This window comes from Anarhichas minor, unplaced genomic scaffold (genome assembly GCF_050575085.1).
Source record: "Anarhichas minor isolate MPS153535 unplaced genomic scaffold, ASM5057508v1 ptg000040l, whole genome shotgun sequence".
NCBI classification, from domain to species: Eukaryota; Metazoa; Chordata; class Actinopteri; order Perciformes; family Anarhichadidae; genus Anarhichas; species Anarhichas minor.
Genome location: NW_027466486.1, coordinates 12,451,701 through 12,476,427, shown reverse-complemented (window position 1 = coordinate 12,476,427; position 24,727 = coordinate 12,451,701). Strand labels below are relative to the sequence as shown.

Below are 24,727 nucleotides of genomic sequence, written 5' to 3'. Positions count from 1 at the left end.
AATGTAAACACCGGCCGACTTCCTCCACCTCCTCTCCCTCGTCTCGGCTCTGGAGTAGCGCCAAAGCGGACGAAAATGGCAAACATGGCTCGCAGCGATGACAAGTATTATGAGAAGATAACATCGATCCAACAAATCATGCATAACAGGTGAGCTTTCCCTCTTTTTCGTTGACGGGACGTGGCTTGGTAGAGACCGCGGACTCGAGTTCTGATCTCTACCGCCCGGTACCCTCCTCCTGCCGCTTCCCACAAGGAGGGAGCAGGCTAGCTACTTAGCTAACCAGCGAAGTCACGGCAGTCTATTTACTTTGGGCGCTTTCTCCAGCTAACAGCAGTACTGCTGCGGCTGTTCTTGCATGCAGATGAATGAAAAGCTAACCTGACATGAACCGTGAAACGTTAGCATCCACATATTAGCCAAGTTACCCCGAAACTAATGCTCGCGCTTGTTTGTATGGAGTTAGCATTAGCTAATTCGTACAGTGTATCAACAATAACATACGCATGCACTGTTAGCTGATATTATGTAACATAGCGTATTTGCATGTCAACATTAGCATATGCATTACAAATTGTTAACAAGTAACGTTACATAGGTAAGTACCGTTAATATTGCTGCTAATTGTCCATTAATTAGCCAAGCAAACCACGGGTGACAGTTCCCCTGACTTGTGTGTGCAGGGAGAAACGGAGGCTGGAGCTGGAGAGGGAACTGTTTGCTTACTCCAGATCCGATAATAGAATGTAAGTTATACAGATTTACTGTATATCAATACATATATCGTTCTTATACCCTGACTTACCATACCTTGTTCTTATGATTTGACTTTCATATTAAGCTGTAACTTTGATTTATGAGACATTTAAGTAGAGATCCCTATAGGTATTTGTTTTGCAAATTTACAATTTATACGTATGTTTAATGGGTATACATACAGTATATTCTGTATAGATGCATAGTCACTTTTGTATTTTTATTTGGAGTAGGCACTGGCATTTGTGTTCATCTGAATTGTTATAAACAATATCACCACAGTTGTGTGTGTGTGTGTGCGTGTGTGTGTGTGTGTGTGTGTGTGTGTGTGTGTGTGTGTGTGTGTGTGTGTGTGTGTGTGTGCGTGTGTGTGAGAGAGAGAGAGCGAGAGTGTTACAAGCACATTGCACCTTTTGGATGTAAGCTGAACAGCCTGTTTTCATCGTAAATTGATTCTCATAAATAATAATGTGCTGGGTCGAAACAGCTGATAGGAGAATTGAGAATAAGATTTAAATTTAAAACGTATTGTGCTTAACCTTTTTCCTCTGAAAAGTCTAGCTCTTATTTTTTGACAATGTTCCTAGATAATATTTCTTTTGAATAATAGTTCTCCACTGCCTTCAGCTCACAGATAAAGCGTTCCAAGCTGCGCAGTTATCTCAAGGAAATCTGTGACAGGGGAGCACGAGCAAAAATGAGAAACCTTGAGCTTCTGAGAGATGTGGAGTGCATAGAAATTAGCATGAAGGAATATAGTCCTGACCATTGTCCCCTGCAACAACAAAAGGTATAACACACACACACACACACATTTTATTTGTTCAGTGGAATAGTTTTTCTCAAACACCCTGCCTACAAGGTTTATACAGGTTTCCAAAATGTTACTTTTCTCTAAAATATTTTATTGCATTTAATTGTTTATTCGTTTTTGGAATACTGTGTGTTTAAAAAAAACATTTGTACACAATACACCATGCCTTTAGAATAAGAACAATAAACTCACAGACCTACAATAAAATAGAATTGTGTAAGGAATGTATATCAATTATTATAGCATGTGTTAGGATATAGGATGCACATTTGCCTTAATGCCGTGCTGTAATTTAACACAGAGTAGTAATAGTTGCTTGCAATTGCGTGATGTGACAACAGTAAACACTCAAACTGTGCAATTTATCACGACAAGCAAATGAACGAGGGGGAAAACAATGAGCGAGTCAGATTATCACTTAAAACTCAACGACAGTGCTTGACAGCTTAATATCAAATTAACAAAATTGGCTAATTATGACTCGCTGAGTTAATTGCCCAATATAGAGACTCTGAAGTGCTCCAGAGGTTTAGTCATTCTCTCCCCTCAAGCAGTTGGTTTATTTCCTCTTGATGCTTTATGAGTCCTACATGTCTGTTGTTATTTTGGTGGTCCTGTTGCTCGTTGTTTCCATTGTCTAAAGTCACCCTGAATTTTGTTGTCGTAATGTTTTCGGTGCGATGAAAACCATAAATTCCTCAAATGGACAGGGAGTAAAGTGAAGGTATAGGTGCATACATTTATGACAATTTCAGTGTAATCTTTCTTTGTATTGGTTAACATTTAAAAACAAGAGTGGGCAAATGAGAATTCATGAAAGCGGCCTTTTTTTAAATGGTCTGCTTCTGTAAACTGCCATTGTTCCGATGAAAAGGTCTGGCATGTTTGAGCTAATCCAAGTGCCCTTCAAATGGCCATTAGCTTTTTTTAATTGGAGTTGGGATTAAGGCAGTAAGTTAGTCTGTGGCCGGTCAGATAAATGTTAAAGGGTGTCAGCAGCCACACAGAGGACACTCACTTGGGGAAAACCCCGCTGTGATTGACTGATGCTCGACGCTGTCACCTCTGCTTTCACACCACATGCAGATAATATTCTACAACACTATCGCAGCGTTTTAACAGACGATTCCTAGTGTTTGCACGAAGAGTGGGGTTTGCCTGTCACACCGTCAGTTAAATGTTATGTCTATCATCCTCCTGTCACTTTTCTGCTGTTATCTTACTCTTATCTCCGTATCATTCTGTCTTTACATCTCTTACAGGCTGACGTTTTCAAAAAGATTGCCAGATTTATGGAAGCAAAGAAGAATATAGGGAAAGGGCTTGATGCAGCAACGGTAATGCAAATATCTGCGACATAAACTATTAGTATGGTAATAAGAATAGCATTCAGGTTTAGAAGTAGCATATTTGTACATCATCATGTACTTTACACGTGTACTGTGTTTGTGCGCCTGTGTGTTTTTACACATACTTTCTTATGTAGCACTTGCTTTTTTTAAATAGTTGGATCCTTCTTTTCTTATTTTAAATGTTTACGCAAATCTCAGTTCTATCAAGCTATGTTTTCAGGTTCAGAATAACAAAGGCAAGTAGACATTATGCCTGGTAAATCTGTGGAGGAGTCTACATTTAAACTGTATCTGCAGTAGCACAGGTGGCTAATCCTAGCTGGTGCATCTGTACAAGCGATGTAGTTCAAGTCCAGAGCTGCTTTCTCCCTTCACTTAAAGCAGTTAAAGCTCTTTTAGATGAAATGTCTAAGACATCTCATAATAACTTGGAGCATGCCGTCTAGAGCAGTCACTTGTAACTGTGTGCAAAAACCCCCGTCAGCCTGTCGATATTGTAATGAGCAAAATGGTACCGTCACTCCATTATGCATACAAGCCATTGGCTGGCAGTGTGCATGTCCCTCAGGCTGCAGCATTCATTAAGGGAAGCTTACCGGGCTGAAAGCTGGAGACAGATGATAACGGGATATGATTTTCATATTTAATACATTCCTTGGAAGAGCACACGCGTGCCGCAGATTGATAGAAGAATCAATTGCTACTTTAGTGAAACACTTTCTACTTTGCCCTGCAGCTACCGATGGAATCACTCAGCCAAGAAATTAACTTTTCCTCTTTTTTTTTTTTTTTTTTTTTTTCTTTTTTTTTTTTAACCTACTTTGTGGATCTGCTGGGCAAGGCTGCATGGTTTACAGGGAATGTTATTAAGCAGCTAACTGTTTGGTATTTAAGACTCTTATCAGAAAAGAAACAGAAGCCATGCTTTTTGTTATTACGTTTGGAGGGAGGCTTTTTTTTGCTTCACTCCCCCCCCCCCCCTCCCCCCCCCCCCTTGGTGACATTGCCGACATGAATCAAAACTTGTCTAAAGGATTTCTAATAAGATGAAAAGTTAAAACATTGATCCTGAGACATTCTTCTAAAAGATGTTGTGAAAAGAATTCTGACCTTGGCCCAAATAAGATACTTATTCAAATCCGTAAAGTGGATGTTAACATACTCGAATTTCTTTCAAAATAGGCTTATTCAACCTAAGCAAGAAATTTGATGTCTTTGAAAATTGTATTTATTTACAAATATTATTTTTACAATGTAATGGGAATTGTGTTGCCAAAAAAATGTATATATTTCATCGATTTATTTTTTTATTTTTATTTTTTCCCATATTTGCAGGATGAAGCTGTGTCTATACAGCACCAGGACAGCTCCCTCTCTCACCCAGCTAGGGATTTTAAACAACCACCAGCGGTAATTTCTATGGGCCGCCAGACCTCCGGAGGGTCTGACACTGAAGCTGGCACCACAAGTGTACACTCACACCAAGCATTGCATCGTTCACCCAATCGCAGCGTGCACTCCCGCGAACGTCTACCAAGTGGCCTTTTGAAGGACTTCAGAGTTGGCGGAGAGGATGCCGCCAGCAACCGAGCACATTTATCAGATGACATTTCAGGCTCAAACGATTCCCCCGACGGCTGTAATTTGAGTGACAAACGTGAAAGAACGATGGCGGCGCTCCCATCTGTTCCGTCCATTTGTGCCTTAACAGGCGCAGCTGGCAAAGCGCCTTTCGGAAGTGATGATGAACAAGAACCTTCACCTCTGGTGACCTTGACGCGGCCTGAGAAGAGTCCGTCTCCCAGCAGCAGTAGACTCATGAAGGCTGACGATTCCCCTGCAGAACACACTGACTCCCGAGAGGTGGCTCATCAGCCAGCCGTAATGGAAGACGGAGAGCGAGGTCGCAGCCATTTCATGCCTCAAACCACTTTGGGAAAAGAAGCTCAGGATATACCAGGTTTGCAATGCTATCTGCTCGCTTATTACCTCGTAGTATCTTTTTACCGCCTTGACTTAAATATTGAATGTGTTAACATTCAGGTAGACGCGGGAGCGTCAGCACACCGAGCTCCGATGTGCAGTTGCCGGAGAGCAGTGTTAGTGACCTGTCCATTTCGCTGACACAATCTGAGCTGGAAGAGGATCCGTCTGAGGGTGTGGCACCTGAGAGGAAAGTCACTTCTGGAGGGAGCGATGATCACAATAGGCGCAGCCCTGAATCATCCCTCCACTCCGACGGGTCCAAGAACACACCACAGTTAAACTGTGAATCCTCAGCTCCAGTAGGGACATTGGAAAGGTACGGTATGTGTGACGTCTGTACATTGTCTGGAAGTGGATGTGGAAGAAAAACACTAACAAATTGCTTTATGGCAGCACACTTCCTAAAAGGCGCACAAACACAGTCAGTGTTTCTTTCTCACCCCCCTAAGATTTAAGGCTAAGCAAGCTGGGAAAGGAGAATGTTCTGCGCAGCCACGCTGAACCACAGAGGGCTGTTAGTGATAGGAGCAGGTGAAGACACCGCACAGTCCTTGCCACCATCACATCAGAGGCTGACAAGAGGGGATTGTGGGAGTCACGGTCCATGCCGCCATGCTCTATGAGGCTCAGCGGCGGCTGCGGTGGTGGCAGTGATGCATCTTATAGGGAGAGCTCAGGACCTGTCACCAACAATATTGCCATAATCCAAGATAATGCTGTAACAGAGCAATTTTCTGCTTGAGAGACCTCAGGAAGTCCCCAGTGGAGGAGGAAATTTGTGGCACCATAGAGTGTTCTGGAGGGTGGGCATGTGGACAGCACTTACAGCCACAAATCCTTAGCGTGATGATGGCCTCTGAGTTGAAGGATAATTTTGGATGGGGTTAGAGCCACAGAAAATCCTGTGTGAATGTTTGCGCCCAGAGCTTCTTCAATTGCCCTACAATACACAGTATTTCCTTGAAAAACTCTGTTTGTTATGCATATTTTTCCTTTACCATATTCTCAGGGACAGTCCCTTTTTTTCCTGTTGGTCCTGTCCTTGGATTATGTACATTATGCTTGTTTCCCATTCAACATTTTATTTGTTCGATGAAGTACCCACTTGCACATATGCTCACAATAATGCTATTCAAAACAAACACAATATTTCTGAGCATTTTTCGAGTGTGTTGTAAAGACATGGTCAAAAGTGGGATTTTATTTTCTCCCCTGCAAGTTTAGCATGTTGGTGACATGTGTTTCTGTGTGGTCTGCTATACTGTTCATAGTGTGACCTCAAGAGGAGCTGCAGTTAGCCTCCACCGGGGAGACGATGGTGGGGGCTGCAGCTTTCATTGTTAACACGAAGGGCTTCTGTGTATGAGGAGAAAACCAGAGGCTTTGATGTAAAGCTCAGAGAGCATCCAGGCTCTATCCTCTCCCTCTCTTTCTCCCTCGCTCTCTCTTAAGGTTAGAGTTTATTTCGCTCCCTCCATTCAGCTCACAGTCAGGAAAAACAAGCCTTGGCAATTCATTAGATTATCCCATTATATTTCTCCTCCAGCATGGCTGGGGTGAGTGAGGGTACATGACTGAAATATCCTCCAGGTCTTTTCTTCCAGACTCATCATAATGGCCCCACTGTGTCCTGCTCTCAAATATGTCGTCCCTGAACTGCAGGATGGTTCTGCCTCATTGGTGGCAAGAACGGCACACAAAAAAAATCCAGTTCAAGTCGAGAGATGGAACGTAAGCTATATAGGCTTTAAAATGATTTAAACGTTCTGCAATGTCATTAGGGCATTACTTTTAATTTCTTTGTTTTACAAAGATTTCTCAGTAGGTTGCTCTGGGTTTATCTCGTCTCTGTGAAGTTATTGCACATTGCCACACAGTACTTTTGTAAACTGCGTGCTCACAGTGCGGTGGGACATATCCCAAATGTACCCCTGCACTCAAAGTGTTCTTACTTGTGGTACATTTTTCCATTCCTTTGTGATATATTTGCCGTCTGTGCCAGCAAGGGGAGATCTTTCTGACACCAATCACTCAACAATGAGACCATTCCGTGTGATAAATCACACCGGAGCGCGTACTGTACACTGCAGACCAATATCGCTGCAGCGAGGCTGACCTCTTCCTCCTAGCTAACAATGCGCCCCTGATGATGTCGACACGCGGACAACGGCAGCATCTAAAGTGAGGTTGGGGACCTTGACATGAAAGCTGGCGACAATACAATGAGAGAGAGAGAGGTTTTGCAGAAAAAACACAAACTAATTCACTTTCTCCCTCTCTAAAGGTCTCTTTTTGAAGAGCGTTGACAAATAAAGTGGAAAAAAGAAAGATGAATATTTCAAGGCCCATGCTGATGATAAGGGAGAGAGAGAGAGAAAGATGGAGCTTTTGCCTATGCTACTTCAGCCTCACTGAAGAGGACTTAGCACAGACGGATTGCACTATACAGAATGTCATGGATATTATTCAAGCTGCCAGCTTAATCAGGATGTTACCAGGAAACAACCTGCAAAAAAGAGGGAGCAATTGTTTGCTGACCCCTAACCCAGGAGCCCATTACAGATTGTCATAAATTCTTTTTGGCCCCTTTTATGTAGGGGGGCTCAGGATCTCTCGGCTTGGGGTTTCATGGGAGAATTGAATGAAGGCCACCCAGAGCTTAATGCGCAAGAAAGAGATGAATTCCCAATATCCACATGCATTAGGCATCCATTTCTCATTTTGCAGCCTCACACAGGACCAGATTAAAGTGTAAATCTCTCACCAAAAGAAATCATTTTGAGGCCCCTTTTTTTTGGAACCTTTTTTTTCCCCTTTTAATGTGAGATGGTGGTGGTAGTAATTTTAATATTTTCATTATTTTGTATAATCATATTACATATTTATGATGAAGTTAACTGATAAAAGCTTATTTAAAGTTCTACTTTAACAGCCGGCAGCTAGTTCTACAAGCTCACACAACCTGTCGCTACATGTGGCATCATCGGCGTGCTTTGAAAAGTCCTGTTATGTGGAGGTACCATGATGAGGTACTAATGATCGGATTCCTCCAGCAGTCCTTGAGTACTGTCCCTCAAGGAAATTGCCTGGAAAAACACATCACTGACTTTCAGATCAAAGTGAATCGTCTTTTCTTTTTCTCCCTTTAACCTACAAATAGCAGGATAATCGATCACTTGGCCTCCATTTGTATTTCTTCTCACCACGTTAATGGGTAATCTGTATTTAGTCTCCGCCAGGAAGGATTCTTTAATCTGCTCGACAACATCGAAGGACGACTCCATGGCGAACGGACCAGTGTGTACGCGGATTCTTCGATTGATGGAAGACAACTCAATAGAATTATCAGGTACACCCTTCCTGTCTTTCCTCCGACTTCTACAATCTTATCTCCCCCCCTCTAAACGGAATGCTGTGTGTATTTATTTAACGGCCATGGAGCGGTTTGTGCAGACGGGGAAAACATATTATCCGTCTGCCAAGGGCTCTCACTTTAGATGAAGTGTCATCACCAACATGCACACGTCTTTATTTCTGAGAGGTTTTCAAACACATGGGATTGTTATAGTAACCGCCCTGTTGAATTGTTATTGGAAGTCAGGGAGATGGAGGATGGAGAATGTGTTTCATTAGACTGGGCTTATTTTTCATAAGCCTTTTTATATTTCATAGCATGATTAATTTAACATAATTGGAGTTCTTGTCGTAAAGTACGGATAAATGTCTGGGAAATGAAAGCTCCTCTTTACTTTTTAAACCCAGTTTACACTTATCCCCTTCTATGCAAACACGAGTGCTGTAAATGATGTCAACAAAATCTCCACTCGTGAAGAGAGTGGCCATCTCGTGTCACGACCCTCAGTCTAATGTTTAGTCTTGCTGTGATATTATGTGAGCAAGTGTGCATGTGCATCGGTGTGTATGATCATGCTTGTATACTGCGTGTGTGAAGTGTTAGCAGCTGCTGGATGTACTCCATGTGCTCCTGACCCGCCTGAGCCCGGGGCTCCATGGCAATAGCTGACTGCTCTCTATATATTGGACAGCCTTTGTAACCGTGGAGCGGGCTTGAATGACGAGGACCTTGAAGCATGTGGAGCAGTCATCCTTCATGAGCTTCAGAGGTTGTCATGGAGCACGGCAAAGGGCTGCCTGCTACCACAGGATCTAGTGGGTGCTCAGCAGTCCAGCACTGAGCCTAATGAAATAAGGTAAGGCCTCCTGGTTCGTCTGAACCCAAAACCAACGACCGATGTCAGTGTTTTTAGTTTTTTTTTTCCCCAGCTTAATGAAGCTCGTGATTGTGGGATTGTAAATCACAATGTCAATGTAAATCACTAGTGTTGGCTTTCACTTTGCGTTACATAGCATTGCATTATGTTACGTTTGTGACTAATTGCAACCTCTGAGATGCCAGGATAAAAGCAGTTCTATGATCAAATATAGTTGTGATACAGTTTGTTTTGGGTAGACACTGACATTTTGAACTCTAATAAATAGTGCTGTAACGGAGTCAATAGGGTTCAATAGACTTTTCTTTTCATAGAGACAAAGACCAGACTTACAATGGAAATAAATTCCACTTTTCAGACAATATATACAATGTGTATGTGTATATATATATATATATATATATATATATATATATACTCTATATACATATATATGCAGTATATTGTTTTTTTTCCTTGGATCAGGCGAGGGCACGCACTCACAACAGTCAGTGAGATTTTTCACGCTACCATTCGATACAGTCTCCCCTGTCCACAAATGTAAAGGTCATCTAGGGTGTCACCTCCTGCGGTAACACCACATGGGTGAATGTCATGAGTAAATTAAAATGCCCTATCTTTGACTTCCAGTCCTTTGGATAATGGGTAGTTAATACTCTGAGCCAAATCCATGCTCTGCTTCACTACTCTATTGATTTCACCGAGACCTTCCTTGCTATGCACTCCATCCAAAGAAACACATCTAGCGGTCTCCCTCTCTCTTCTGTGGAGATGCCTGTTGGCTCTTTGACCTTTTGTCTAGTTTTCAACCAGGTGCTGTATTGCTGTGTGTCTATTCAGTGTTTAACGTGAATTCATTAGTGTTCTATATCTTCTGAAGTGTTAATACGGACTAGGCGAGCAGCCTTTTTGGAGAAAGCTTCATGGGGGGGGGGGAAATGCATTTTATTCATGGTCAAATTTGTAAGCCATTTCTATTTTCCTGATAATCAAAGCATCTCTCACTGTAAGGAGGTGCAATTGTAAGTTATTTACAGATATCCCACTGTGTATTCAGTGAGACAGCCTCTCTTTCTCTGCCACCACCCCCACCCTCACCACAGCGCCAGCCTCCCTCCCGATGCCGCTCGGCTGTGGGATCGCTGGTTCAAGCACGCCCTTCTGCTGAAGGAGCGCCGTGTCCTCAGCACTGAGCGCTTGGTCCAGCTGTTCACGCCGCTGCTGCTGGAGCGCCATGCCACCTACAGCCACCAGGTAGCGTTGGAGGCACGCACACTGCCGCGACACACACACAAATAGGAGGTCACACACACACACACACACACATGATTGTAGTGACATGCCTTCTTTTTTTCTTCTTTTCTCTAAAAAGGCTTGTGTTTTTGTTTCTTTGCATGCTTTTTTTGTTTTTTTAAAGAGCGCTGTAGTTGGTACTGAGTGCCCTCTTTGTGTCTGGTGTTTGAAACCAAGCCCTGCCTGCCGACTCATCAGATTGCTCCACACGTTGACCTAGACAGAAGGGAAACCCTGACCCAAGCGCTAATCGCAAATTACAGCCTCTGCTTGGCTTCTTTCATCTCACGTGGCGTATTCATGTGAGAAACACTTGCTTTTAATTTGGCATTAGCCAAAAGTATAGCCGTCAGCTGGGTCCCGATGGGATGAGGCAGCCATCGGGACCCTCTCCACAACGGACAAGATTATTTTAGATTTCCCTCTCATTGACCTTGTGCAGATCAATTAAACAAAGAAAGCAATTGCATATTCACACTTAAAACCCAAAGATTATGTCAAGAGATTTGTCAAGAATCCGACTTTTCTTCAGAAGGTGTACCATTCTATCTGCAGGAATGACCGTATACACATGCAGGTTTTCATGTTATAATTTTCTGCGGACTCATCTTGGTCGGGGTTCTTGTGGCTCGGAGGTCTTGCTCCAGTGTCCCCGACGCAATGAGAGAGGCTAAGAGGGAGACTGTAGAGCTACTCTAAAATATGAACCAACAAAAGACACTGCCATCTACATCATTTTGTCCAAGTGCATCAGGAAAAGCCTGAGTGAAAATCTTTCTCTCCCCTTTATCTCTCTCCCTCCATCTACTCCGTCTATTTCTCTATCCCTCCCTCTATTTCTCCTTTTCTCCCATTATTTCTCTCTCTCTCTCTTGCTCCTCTCTGTCCCCTCACACAACAGCTTACTCCCCTCACACAAGAGCAAACAGAAATTTCCATTCAGGCAATGCCACACAGCCTGGCCACTCCGACAAATGGGAGCATGCAGCTCGCATGCACACACTCAAAGAGGTCCTTTGAATATTCAAGTGCTAACAGTTGCATTCATTGATATTTAAAATGCACTGGGTCCACGAAAGCCCTCAACCCACGGTACATTTGACTAAATCTAAAAAAAGAACAAAGACCGATATCGGGGACAAGGATCAAGACAGTTTTTATTGTGCTGCAACATCAAATACCAAGTGGCAAGCTCAGATTGGCATGTGTTTGCCTCTCTTCCCCTCGAGGAAAATGAAAGCATGTACATTGTGAATCTTCACTGCGACCTACTGATAACAACTTACAATGTACTTAAAGTTTGCCACTGTCGAAATCCTCCTGATCATCCCCTCCCTATTAGTGCTCATTAAAAGTTGCAAATGGCCATCTGAGGCTGAGAGGCAGTCTTTGATCACGAAAGAGAGATGATGATGGCAGGATTTGATATGGGGGAGGGAAAAAGGGAGAGAAAGGAAATCGGTGTGTGGCATCTCCCTGCTCCTCATCTCCCGGAACAGCTCCTCTTAATTGTGTATCCTCATCTCCCCAGAGATAAAAAAAAAAAATGAGCTGGAGAGGGAGGAAGAGAGCAGTTTGTCTCAATTCTCGCAGCCAAGAGGGGAGATATCTGGAACGTGTTGCACATTAACGCCAGGGTGATTGCATTCTTTAGGCGCTTCTCTAATCTCATGGATGAGAAGAGAGGGAGGGAAAAAAAAAAAGTGTGATTGAGAGTGAGAGCGGGAGCGAATGTGTGCGAAATAATCTTTTTTTTTTCTTTCTTTTTTAGTTAAACGAGTGAGAGAATTTGAAGTTATTTTCTCTTGGCGTTTGAACAGGCACCGCGGCTGCACCTCTGTGCGAGCAGCCGTGGCCAAAGTAAATGACTTGCCTAATCGGCGAGAGTTCAATTTGACACTTCCTTCACAAAATGGGAACAATTAAGAGTGTGGTTTTAATTTGTGCCGCTCACAGGCCAAAGTGCTGCTGAGGACACTTGTGTCCCGGTCCAGTGAGGAGTGCCCCTCAGCAGAGGACGAGAGTGACTTGTCTTCTTCGTGTGGTCCTCCTCCTCTCCTGGCTGACGGTGATGTGAAGCCTGCCAGGCCGATACAGAAGCAACAGATCCAAGGTTACTAAAGATTATTAGTATTGAAATAGCCATGGAGCATTCTAATTGGACTACAATATTAAAAAGCTGGGTTCTGGTTATTTGTTATGGAGGAATGGTTTCATTGTCTAGCAGTGAAAAACTAACTCTCCTCTCAGCGAGTGTTTTTGTTACAGTTGCCAGTAGAATCCCACAAATGTCCAAAACATCCCACATTGTCTTTGCACAGTAATATGAAACAAGACCATTAACAGTAACAAATGTAGACTGCTGCTATTTTTTTTTTTTTTGCACACCACACCTCTGCAGAGAACTAAAACTTTGCTTTTATGAAAGAAATCAATTTCACCATAGAGCCTTTTTTATTAATCCCTCACGGCCCAGTTTTCCTACAGGCTTCTATTCAGAGCTAAAGAAAGACCCCCCCCCATTCCCATTGCTGTCCCGAGACTCCCGTCCTCCCTGCCACTGCTTCTCACTATGCGCTTCCCTTTCTTACAGAACTACAAAGTGCTGAAGAGGACAGCCAGGACGAAAGCCCTGTGGAAAGTGTTCCTATTAGAGGTAAAAAGGCATCGCCGGTGCCCCAGCATTCACACTGTCCTTATGTTGTGGTTTGTTTTCTTCCCACTGCAGTGAATAATGAGCTCTTTTACACACTGGCTGAGGCAGGATGATCAAGGTGGATCCAGGGTCAAAGTACCACCTGAAGAGCTGTGCTAGTTCTCTCTAATTATCTCCGAGAAAACACTAGCTATGTTTTCAACCTGGCCTGAGGCATTCCGGCAAAGTTGATAATTCGCCGGCCCGGCATAATGCGGCCGCTTTAATTGTCAGGACGCCGGGATGGGAAGCGCAAGAGATCTGTCATCGGTTCTCATTATCTTCTAAACAATGCTCTGGAAAAGGCTGGACTTGAAAAATACTAGATGTGAAGGCATCCTGGAAGCAGCTGGTGTGCCCATCCCTAAGCCGCACCTCTGAAATGTAAAGCAACCCTATATTACCCATGGCTATCCGATGGCCTACTGGGTGTTTCATGTGCCTGCATCCCTAAGGTGCACAGCCAGCAAAATGAGTCCAGTTTCAAATGGCTACACTTAATCAAAAGAGCCATCGCCATTAAAAAAGAAAACATGACAAAAGATTTTACGAGGGAATGGGTTTGCTGGGGCGAGCGACATCAATGTCACAATCAAATACCGTGACCTTGGTACTGATAGTAATTGCCAATGCATGCATGTCTGTACGTTCTTTTTTTTCATGACTTCATGTAAAGGCAATGCCTGTATAACGTGCTGTGGGTGGAATAGCACTGTATATATCATATGTTTTCTTAGAACATGACTAAAATTGGCACTTTTTTTTTTGACAAACCAGGTAAAGCATGTTAGGATTTGGTCATTCAAGAGCACAATGTTTCCCTCTCCTTTGATTTGATATGTGTGTTTCAGTAACATCATTGAGACAACAGCCTATTTATTATGTACTTCTGCTTTGTTTTTGTTTTTTGCCAGCACAGTCTCTTTGCTCCTCTCGAATATGATACCTACTTTGGTGTTGCCGGAAAGTAATTATGAGTGTTTTTAAAACAGAAAATCAATCATTGCCGTCCTGGTAGGGGATGCTGCGATAATGTGAGATGCCGATCGCTGTCTCATGGAAACTGTTGCTACATACTGGAGGCTAGAATCAACAGCTTAGCTGATTGAGCACTGTGTTTTCCCCCTCACTCCGTCCAGCAGTGAGAGCAAAAGACTCGGCTACTGAAGCGTGTTGTCTCATCAAACACAGAAACCTCTGAAAGTTGGAAACCTGGGTTTTAAGCAAATATTTGACAGTGACTTTTTTTCTCTGTGTGTGTGTGTGTGTGTGTGTGTCCCTGAACAGAGACAAAAGCTTATCAGTTACTTAAACAATCAGCCATGCAGGAAAGGCTGCAGAGTTCTGAAGAGGAGGAGGAGGAGGAGGAGGAGGACGATGGCCTCTCAGGTAAGGGATGCGGGCCACTCTACCAGGCAACTAGCGAGCAACGGGAGCCTAACCATCGGTCAACACTGGCCATATGTTCTCACATAATGACATCACAGCAGGACCATATTTTTTGTGCTCATAGATTTAAGCTAAAAGCAATCAGTCCAGGTTTTCTCAGCCTTTTGTTTTGGCTCGTAATCTAATTATTTTAGCAATGACGGACTTCACCACTTAACATAGATATCAGTGTGCATGTCAAGACACCAAGATTGAGATACATAGTCTTTGCCCCTCATCAGCCTTACCATAAATTTCTATGTTAATATGCATTTCAGATTAGCTTGTGATGAGATGTCCAAATCAAATGGTTTTATCTGGCCCTGTTTGCTCTTTTAAGGAATAAATCATGGCCATGAAGAGGACCTGGGGAGGGCCAAACGCTTCTCACATCAAGACCCTTACCCTCGGTAAGAACATTGTTATTATTCAACGGGCCACAGGAAATGGGCCACCAGACACCAAAGTGGTTGATGTACATTTGCATGGCCGCTCTCATAATTCCCTGTTCATTTCCATAAGATCAAGGGGGCGCCACCCATTAACTCGCTTACAAAGACAAAAGGCCCCTAAAGCCCCTCTCACTCACCGTTTGCTGGCTTCAGCCGGGTTTTAGAAATCAAAAACGGCCACCACAAAAAATAAATTGGGAGTCATAATCTCGCTGGTGTCAGGCTTGTCGTCAGAAGGCAAACAGATCATGTCAAGAAGAGAATCAGGGACAACTGTTTTGGAAGGAGGAGACTCAAGTGTTGACAAGGACAAATGTCCTTTTCATTTTTCACCCTCGAAGAAGCATTTAGGCTTCTCAAATCAGAGCCGTAAGTGGGCTGGAAAAGAAGATCTAATGATAAATAGCTCGGTGGAAGCTAACACCGCCGCGGCTACATTTGAATATCAACGCGACTTCATCAAATCTGCAATTGCGTGTCGGGTCCTCAGAGCACCTCTTCACTGCGAACCCATTTGGGCTGCAGTAATGGCTGGGTAAACGTTATGAGGAATAATCTTCCCTGATTTCATGTGATTACTGGGCACCACGCTGACACAAGGGCTGAAGTCTGTATCTCCCTGGCCTGGCAAGCAGGCGCTCCCAGTCTGCCTATTAGCCCAGGGAAGGGCCTAATGGGCTGGCTCTATTGTGGCCCTTCATAGCTGCTGATGTCTGCCACTGCCAGCCCCAGTGACCACCCTCTTTAATTAATAAACATGAGCCAATTTCAGCACCAGACCCTCTCAGGTGGTGCCTGTCCTGTTGTCATTAATGCGCGTGGAATGCCCGCACTATATGTGATTAAACAAAATTTGCAGGACAAAACAAAAAAAAATGACAGAAACAGAGAACGACGTGATCCATGATGAGACACAAGCTGTGGACATAAGCAAAATTGGACGAACGGGTAGTAATGCATGCCTGACGCTGTAATCTCACTAGGGTTAGGAAGGAGGTGTCGACCAGTCACCGTGACCATAATCTTTTCTTTGGTCATGCAACTATGAACCCCCCCCCCCCCGTCTTCTCTTTGCTTTTCCTGGACACTCAGATTTAAGCATTCCACTTACCGCAGTCACTTCTTGCACTTTATTGCTTCCACGAGTGGTCTGGAAGCCCTGCACTTAAGCAGAAGCATAACACTCTCTGTGTCTCTCTCTCTCTCTCTCTCTCTCTCTCTCTATTTGCCCCTTCTCCATCTACTTGCCCCGCTTCCTCTCTGTCTTCCTGTGTTTTCCTTTGCCCCTCCCCCCCCCCCCCCCCACACTTGTTAATTATTTGCTTTATTTTGTCAGCTAGCTGATGAGTGACATCAAAAGGAGGATGGAGCTGGACTCAAAATACAGAAATGGCTTCCTCTCTGTTGTCTTAGACAATAATTATGATTTGCCAGTTAAGCCTGGACTACAGCGGAGGGATTGTAGTTTAAAGCAGAGGCTTTGGTGCAAAAAATGCATTTATAGCCCTTTGTGAGGCTCCTCATTATGTGTGGGCCCGATTCATTAAGTAATTGGTTTGCAGTTGTTTACATGAGTATTAAGGCCTTCTATTCAGGGCCTTTGAGAGATACATTGTGCAAATGTTGCATGTTATGAATGCAGAATGAGAGGCGGGGGGCCAGTCCTATTGGCCAAACACTGCACTCGGCTGAAAAGCGAGAGAAAAGCACTGGGTGCTGCTTTGCATAGCAATGACTAGGGCCTTAATAAGCTTTACAGATTAAATACATGCAGTCTATACAAGATGCAAAGAGATACTCTTAACACATTTATATGTGCTCATTTCACTATTATGGCGTTGGAGAGAATTGAGGTCTTTCATATTCTTTATTTCCACATCCCCCCCCCCCTCTCCTCTCCTCCTTGCTCTCTCCCACACAGTGTTTTTCAGTCAGATACTTTCATAGAATGTGCTGTTTATTGTATTATAACTCGTGGGGAAGCGACTGATTTGTCCATTACAAATCTTTTGCTGTCTTTGTGAGTGGCAAAGTAAAATCACTTTGTGGTTGAGTGGGGATGAAAGGAATAATGCACGAAGGAGTGAGTCTTAATAAGCAGCTGCACTCCATGTAAAGACCACTTGTTCCCCTTTGTGTGCGAGTGCATGCCACTGCTTCCTCTGGTGCAAAGAATCATTGTGCTCCTTTCTACTGTAGGCATTTCAGATGCCACTCCTTTCTTATTTTTCTTTTTGTCTTCTTTTCTTTTAAACCCCCCCCACCCACCTGTTTGAACACATGTGCACAGGCACACACATACAAAACAAAATCCTCCAGCTATCAGCCGGTGTGATGATTGTTGTGCCTAGTGCCTGCTTGACAAAAAACCTTGACTCAACAATTAGTGGTTTACAGCTTTGCCTTGGACAACAGGATGTGCTCAAGCATTCAACCTCAAATCACTCAAAATGTCAAAATCAGAAGCTCTCTCTCGCTCTCTCTCTCTCCCCCTGATGTGTGGATCTCTGACAGCTCACTGGGAGGAGGGGAGGAGGGAAGGAGGGGTGAGAGGGACATGAGCTGAGAGAAAGGACTGGAGGGGAGGGGACATAGAGAGAGGGAGAGAGAGCGGGAGATAGAGGGAGACAGAGAGACAGTGACGGACAAAGAGGTAGTGAAAGACGTATTCCTGTTCTGAAATCCAGTGGTGAATGAAGGGAAACACATGTAAACAATTTAACAGGCAATATCACGTGGCAGCATCTGAGAATGTTTGTTTTTGTAGAATAGTACTAACTACGTTTTTCTTTTTTCTTTTTTTTTTTTACATTTGACAATTAGTTGATCTCAATTAGTTGATCTCCTTCAGTTTGGACCAAAGAATATGACAGGGGTTATAGAGAGAGGGAGCATTGAGAGGCTCCAACCAGAGGATGTCACTGTCCCACAAAAGCTACCTCAAACCAGTAAAGATTGCTCTATTAAAACAAACAAGTTGGCTTTCAAACACTTTCCGTGCTTTATCTTAACATTATTGACTCAAGTAAGCTTTTTAAATGTATTTACTCTTCATCTGTCTGCAGGCTGTTAGACAAGGACAATAGACGGACATAATCATGAATTTTGAAATCTGCGGTAATTTACTAGGATGTCATTTCTACGGGCATTTTGTTGGTTTGCTCTTTATACTAACATGGTCGCATTTTTTAGATGCAGATGTGTGTATGTGTCGGACAAGCCGGTCTATGTTAGTCCACAGGGGTTATGGTGCATGAACAAAATGTAACATGAGATGATCTGTCCTTCAGCCACCCCTTGCACTGGCCGTCTCCACTAGACTGCCACCAGTCAGGAGGAGAGCGGCGCTCTGTTGAAGTCATTGGCCCCGATACCTCTTCCTCTAAGTTGCAGTACTCACTCATTGCCAGCAGAGAGCACTCACATGTTAGAGAGGGCCCTCTCACAGTGCACTCACAGTTGCCTCTCACTGTTTGCCCTCAGTGAGCGCTACATCCTGCTACCATTCAGGCCTGTTAGAGTACATCTAAACGGAGCCTAAACAATGTTTCTGCAGGGGTCATAGCTGGGATGGGAGTAGGAGTTGATGGGAATGATGAGGTGATGGGTCTCCCTTTACCTTTAGACAAGCACCGCTGCGCAAAAGTGCTATTGTGCTATTAGCATTTGTGTGTGGGTGGCAGGAGCTTATAAAAAATAAAAAAGCCAGGGTAAATAAAAGCAGTTTTCTCGCTATCTGCGTGTGCAAGGTTGTATTAAATGCTTGGTAAGCATTATTTCCTCTGTCAGTCCTCACATTCCCTAATGTGACTGTAGGATTACAAGTCAGTGAGTCCAAGCAACAGCCTGTAGTCTAGCTTGAAAATGACTTATGTTCTGTATGAAGATGTCTTTGTCCATGTGATATTTATGGTCAATGTCTAGCTACAGCACTGGACACATTCTTTTATAGAGTAAACCTAGATCAGATGTGTGATTGCAGCCTTTTTATAAGTCGAATTGTCTGCTACTTTAACTGTAGTACATGAAAATGTTATGTACAGCACGTCGTTTAGGCTGAACAGGTCTGCCTTGACACAGTTGAAAACAGCAATCTCAACGGACCACACTTGTATTTGTGAGAAATTAGTTAGCGTAGTTAGTGTGTATTTGCTCCACAGTAGATATACCTTATAGAGATATCGCAAATGATTTGGTGAAACGGAATCGGGACGCTGCTCTCAGGAGCAAACCAAGCAAATTGTGGCAAAGAACAAAAATGGAGCGTGCTACACCGAGAATCGTCTCAAAAGGACTTTAATCAGATTGTCTTGCATTTCAGTCGCAATCCCGGCACGTTTTTACAGTTCTTGACCAGCTGTGCATCTGTTTTTGCGTACAATGTACCAGAGATATGTGGTAACATGATTGTCCTAGTTTTGGTGTAATTAGTATTTTCCCTCTGTTTTCCAACTGTATTACTAACCTGCATAACTCGTCTTTTTACAACCTGACCTTGAAAATGTCTAAATATGTAAATTCAGGAGCTTTAACTCAGCTCCTAGAAAACCAGTGTGGTGCAAACTGACAAAACAAGACGGAGGTTTGATTAAGGAAATACACAGACATCAAGCTCCAGTTGTGTGTGAAACCCATCGTACAATTTTAAAGGTTGTTGTGGACTCCCGCTATAAACAACAATATGAATTGTAAAGGAAGGAGAAAGAGAGTGAGCGAGGCTTTGGGGGGAAAAAAAGACATTACAATAGCTGTAATGTGCTTCATTTTACCAGTCTACCTGTCGAGAGCTCGTAAAACACTGGCCAGCCCAGTCTTACATATTCAGATCATTTGCCTCAATTAAGGGAAACTCAGCAGAAGATGAACTGGCATAAATGTTTATGGAAACGGAATATTAGATTGGTGGGGTCAGATCCAGATCGGGCTCTCTATGGTAATAGCCCTGTCTTGAAATCAGCCCTGTCCCTCACTGAAGTGGAACAGCTGATAGACTATTCCCATCCCCGGGGGGGAGTTCAAGAAAAGAAAAGCCCAATTTACTCTCCGTAACAGCTATTATTGTGGCAAAGGAGAGGAAGTAATCGTGTATATTATTGCTGTGTTTTTGCTGCTGCGGGGTCTGGTGGAGATCTATTGTAAATGGATGCAGTGGTTTAGTTGTGCTTCAGCGTCTGTACTTTATCTCCTATTCACTTTAAAAAGCTGAATGTGGATAGCAGGTGGATGACTTTTTTTTAAAATATTGATACATATATATATTCCTCACTTTACGATACACCCTCAGCCTGTTCCATAATCTTTCAACATACCAGGACTTTTGAGCTATAGTTTTTACAAAATATTTGGAATCTTTATAGTCGCCAGAACAACTATGATTATATTTTCTTTCTGGTGGCCATCTGTCAGTGTAGTACGGGCAGTATAGGAAACGATTCTGCCAAGTAAGAAGAGCTCACATTTGCTGTTCTTACACATAGCGCAGTCTAGGGATAACAATACCCACCATCGTTTTGGACATATTTTGCCAAACAAAATCCTCTATTTTAACAAAACACTGTCATATGCAAGCAGATAGGCCGATTATCGGTCATTGTGTCTTTGCTCTCCGTTTGTTGGCACCGTTTCATTGACTCAGCCTCTGCTTTGATTTGCTAGCATTTTAAGCACCTGAGGTTCAGCATGTTGTCTGAACAGATGCAAGAATCATCCAAATGTCCTGTAGGAAGCCCCTTCAGCATATGAATATAAAGGGTATATTCTAATGATTATGGTATGTTTTGCTTTTAGCACCAAGCAATCTGTTCACAGTTAGGAATGGGAGTTGCATCTTTTATTTATTTATTTATTTTTGGTTCTCTCGCATGCTGCCTGGAGTGGTGCAAAGCAGGAATATATAGTTTGGAAGACAGCAATTGGAACGCAGCCAGAGTAATTTGCTCCTTATACTCAATGTACAGTCACATGTGCCAAGACTTAGCGGAGGTAGAGAGGAGGAGATGAGCGTGATTGAGAGTATGACAATCAAAGAGGTCATGGGTTTGAATTGATGCAGATGGAGGCGCTCAACAGTTTTTTTTTTTTTTTGCCAGAGCTCATCTGCTGAAAACTCTGCATCTTTTTTTTTTTGTCCTCTTCCCATTTCCTAGAAAAGCGTCAACACAGCTCCAATATAGAAGGTCCAAACAAATAAGCCGTATGGATATGTAAGCTAACCTGGGAGATGATGAGGCTATATTGTGGGCTCTTGAATAGGCTCTGTGATGATGTAAATTAAAGAGGAGGCCTTTAAAAGTGGAACGGGGGGGGGGGGGGGGCTTATTGCATATGCATTGAGGTAGATCAAAGCCTTTTTGGAGGTCACACATTTACATAGCGATATCATCAGAGCTATGGGAACCTGGCAACCCTGTCTTTGGGACTATTTTTGAATAAAGAGGGCCTTGTGGAAGTCCTTTTGCACAATTAGAACAGGAGTCAAGGAAGTTCCCTCTGCTGCACCGTCTGCCTGCTTTGTTTTCCTTTTTTTTGGTTGTTTTTTGGGTGTAAAATAGAATCTCTTTAAAAAAAGAGGTAATAACTACAAGGCTAATAACTGTCCTTGTGTTTCCAGGAACTCAAAAGCTCACACTACTCTACAGTCCACAGGTGAGTATAGACAAAGTCATTTCAATTGCATGTGTCATAAAAAAAAAAATGTCAATTTCATGTTCATACGGTCACTGGCATGCATTTTTGGTGAATGTTGAGCCACGGGAGAACACTAACAGTTTGATTAAATTTCTCTGTAAATGCAGTTCTGCCCTTTTTTGAGGATGTGTAAATAATAATTGACCTTGAAGACAAATCCAGGTTGCTGAAAGCTTAGATTTATGTTGCCAGCAAGCAGGACCTAAATCCTCTAATAGATGACTGACACAGTCCTCCTTTGGCTCTGCTGTGTTACTGATCAAACCTTAAAATGCTGCTCGACAGAACCCCTGAGAGATTATTGTTGATTCTAACGAGAGCAGACAGACAATGTTCTTTGCTTCGACATTTACATTGTTGGATAATTATTATATATATATTTGTTTTATCAACACATGTCTACATAGTGTCTGGTTCCAGTTGAGGCACATTGCAGTTGACCACTGGTGTCGGATTGCATCACAGTTTCTCTCACTTCACTGCTCTATAGATTGAACAGCAATTTCTTTAGACCTGAGCTGCCAAATAGATAAAAAGTGGCAGTCCTCTGAATACGGCTTGAGCAGTTGAATCTTAATGTATGAGTGCTACACTCTCATCTGTATTGACAGAACAGAACATAGATTCAATGCATATTATCAGGCTGTATTAAAAGGTGGAATGTTAAGATTTTCATAATGCAGTCAAACTCAAGGTATGATTTAGCTTCAGTGCCTTCATCCTGGAATGCTTATAGAGAAAGCGCAGAATTAAGTGGAGAAAGAAAGTATGTAGACGACGTAAGAGGTTACATCTCATTTAAAGCCGGGAAGGGTAAACATTCTGCTCTAATAACGTATCTCGTATTTCTTTCTCTCCACCTATAGCTTTCTGGGGGCACTCGGATGACAGCGACTCGGAGATTGAAGCAGCATTGCGTCCTCAACCTTTCAACACAAACAACGACGACATCGATGGCTTCTGTGACTGATATTTCCCCGCAGATGTTTTCTGAAATGATCTACATTATTCCGCTGCACAGTCTCCGGCAGTGTGGCTCGCAGTAATTCACCCCCCTGACCAGTATTTTAGTGGTCTGCATTGTAAATCATATGCACGCAGTATCGTAAAAAACAAATAATAAAGTTGACAGCTCTCACGCTGGGTAAAGTGCGTGAAGAGTTGTCCAACACTCTGATGTTAACCCTGCTTCAGTCTCTTTATCTGAACAACTCTCCCGGCTCATAATAACAGCTCGAAATAGATTAAACTGATCTTTTAAAGCGATTTGTTTGCACTAGGCTGAAAATCATGCATTTTGAATGCCGCAAGCATCTCCGAGTGCTCTACCTCCAGCATGCTCGAGTGTACTGATATGAGTCACCTGTGAAATGACAAAGCACAATGGCCACTCTGCACGCTGCTGTGCGACCTGTGAACCTGCTGAAGAGGCCCATCTCCCAGGGCACAAAGTGTTGCAGCGCTAACAAACTCCCAATATTTAGAACCGCCCATCAAACGCTCCACACATATTTTCACAGCTCCTTCTTTGATGCCCACAAAGACGCACGTCTAAATTCTTCTGTATTATTGTGTAAATGAGTCACAAGCAGCCAGATTGTTGCTGAAACCACAGAATAGCCTTCTGCAATTTATCATTTTGCAGCACGTTGAGCGCTCTGTATCTATTAATAACTCGGAGCTACTGTGTGGGAGGCCACATTCCCAAGTTTACATTCCTAGTTCATTATGTCTGTAGTGTAAATTTCCAAATCTGCCATTCTGGGATGTGGTAAAAGCCCCTGGCATTCAGTGTCAGCAGGATTCCATTAGTCAGCTTTAGGTGACTTTACATGCCTGAACCTTTTTAAAGTAGGACTCCACATTCATTACCAATAATGGCTTCAGACAGCCCTGACCCACCACAGAAAAGGGACTGTGGCAGAATAATTTGGAGTTTGCTAAAAGGCTCCCTAACATAATATCCATGTTAAGGAGCATGTCAACAGATACTTGTGTGCGACAGATAGCTCACGGTGGAAGCGGGAGTTATATTATACTAATGTGTACTAACACAATAACATTTTTAAAAAGGCACTTTTCTGATTCCGTGCCAGAGAGACGATGAGGATGAAATCCAGCTCATTCTCCTCGGAGCGCGTGTAGTCAGATGGGAGGACGTGGAAGTTTTTATCTTGCAGTTAAGGGGTCCGTGCAGTGGCTCAACGAGAGTGTCTGCATTACTTGATCTATCATGTCTAGGTTAGAGCTCGGCTCGGCTCGGTTCTTACGGCAGTGGTTCTGTGAAGGTTATCCTTGTTTATTGTGACGAGATACAGATTGTATCAAGAGTGAGGGAGGATGGAAAACAAATGTATTTTTCTTGATAGTCCTACAATACCACTTGTGATGTCAATGTGGAGCTAATTCTTCTTATTTCATTTTGCTCCTGAACACTTCAAGTTTCCTAAAGATTTTTTTTTTTTAAATCTCTGTCACTATGTACATGTGGGCTTTTCTTCATCAATGGCCTCAAAATTTAACCAGCAACCATTAAGAGTGACCTTTGGGATCAGTGAGCTCATTTCTGAAGCGATATCTTTAGCTTTTTAATGTAGTGTTTACCACGATGCTCTGCATTTTTACCCAAATGAGAAAGCACAACAATGATGTGCACAACAACCATGACTATCGGCAACATGTGACTACATCTCGTGTTTCCTCTAAATGCTATGAGCCTTTCTTTATGTGCCCATAGAGCTCCACAGCTACCGTATTTAACAAAGGTCAAGGTCTGACACTATGCAGCTCTTTGTTAGATGTACAACTACAGTGCCTGTAAAAAATAACGTGTCGGCTGTTTGACGACAGGCAACATTTCAGTGATGATATAACAGGTGAATCACACATCACAGGTAAACCACACATCAAGCTTATCGGCTACAAGCTTGATCATAAATTGAGAGATTCTTAAATGTGGAATTGTCTTTTGGGTTTAGACCGCTGTTGGGATAAAACAAACAAGACATTTGAATATCACATCATGGGCTCTT

General features: G+C 43.0%; 1 protein-coding gene across 1 annotated transcript; it reads left to right on the top strand.

Annotated features, from left to right (window-relative positions):
* kiz (kizuna centrosomal protein) lies at positions 1-23,776 on the top strand. The gene is made up of 15 exons (XM_076108532.1): positions 1-149; positions 684-746; positions 1,384-1,546; positions 2,833-2,907; positions 4,258-4,882; positions 4,966-5,224; positions 8,138-8,257; positions 8,955-9,119; positions 10,244-10,394; positions 12,390-12,546; positions 13,027-13,089; positions 14,416-14,517; positions 14,897-14,966; positions 21,619-21,653; positions 22,562-23,776. The coding sequence occupies exons 1-15, from the start codon at positions 76-78 to the stop codon at positions 22,663-22,665; spliced, it is 2,226 nt and encodes a 741-aa protein (XP_075964647.1). The 5' UTR covers positions 1-75; the 3' UTR covers positions 22,666-23,776.
* Positions 23,777-24,727: the final 951 nt, after the last annotated feature.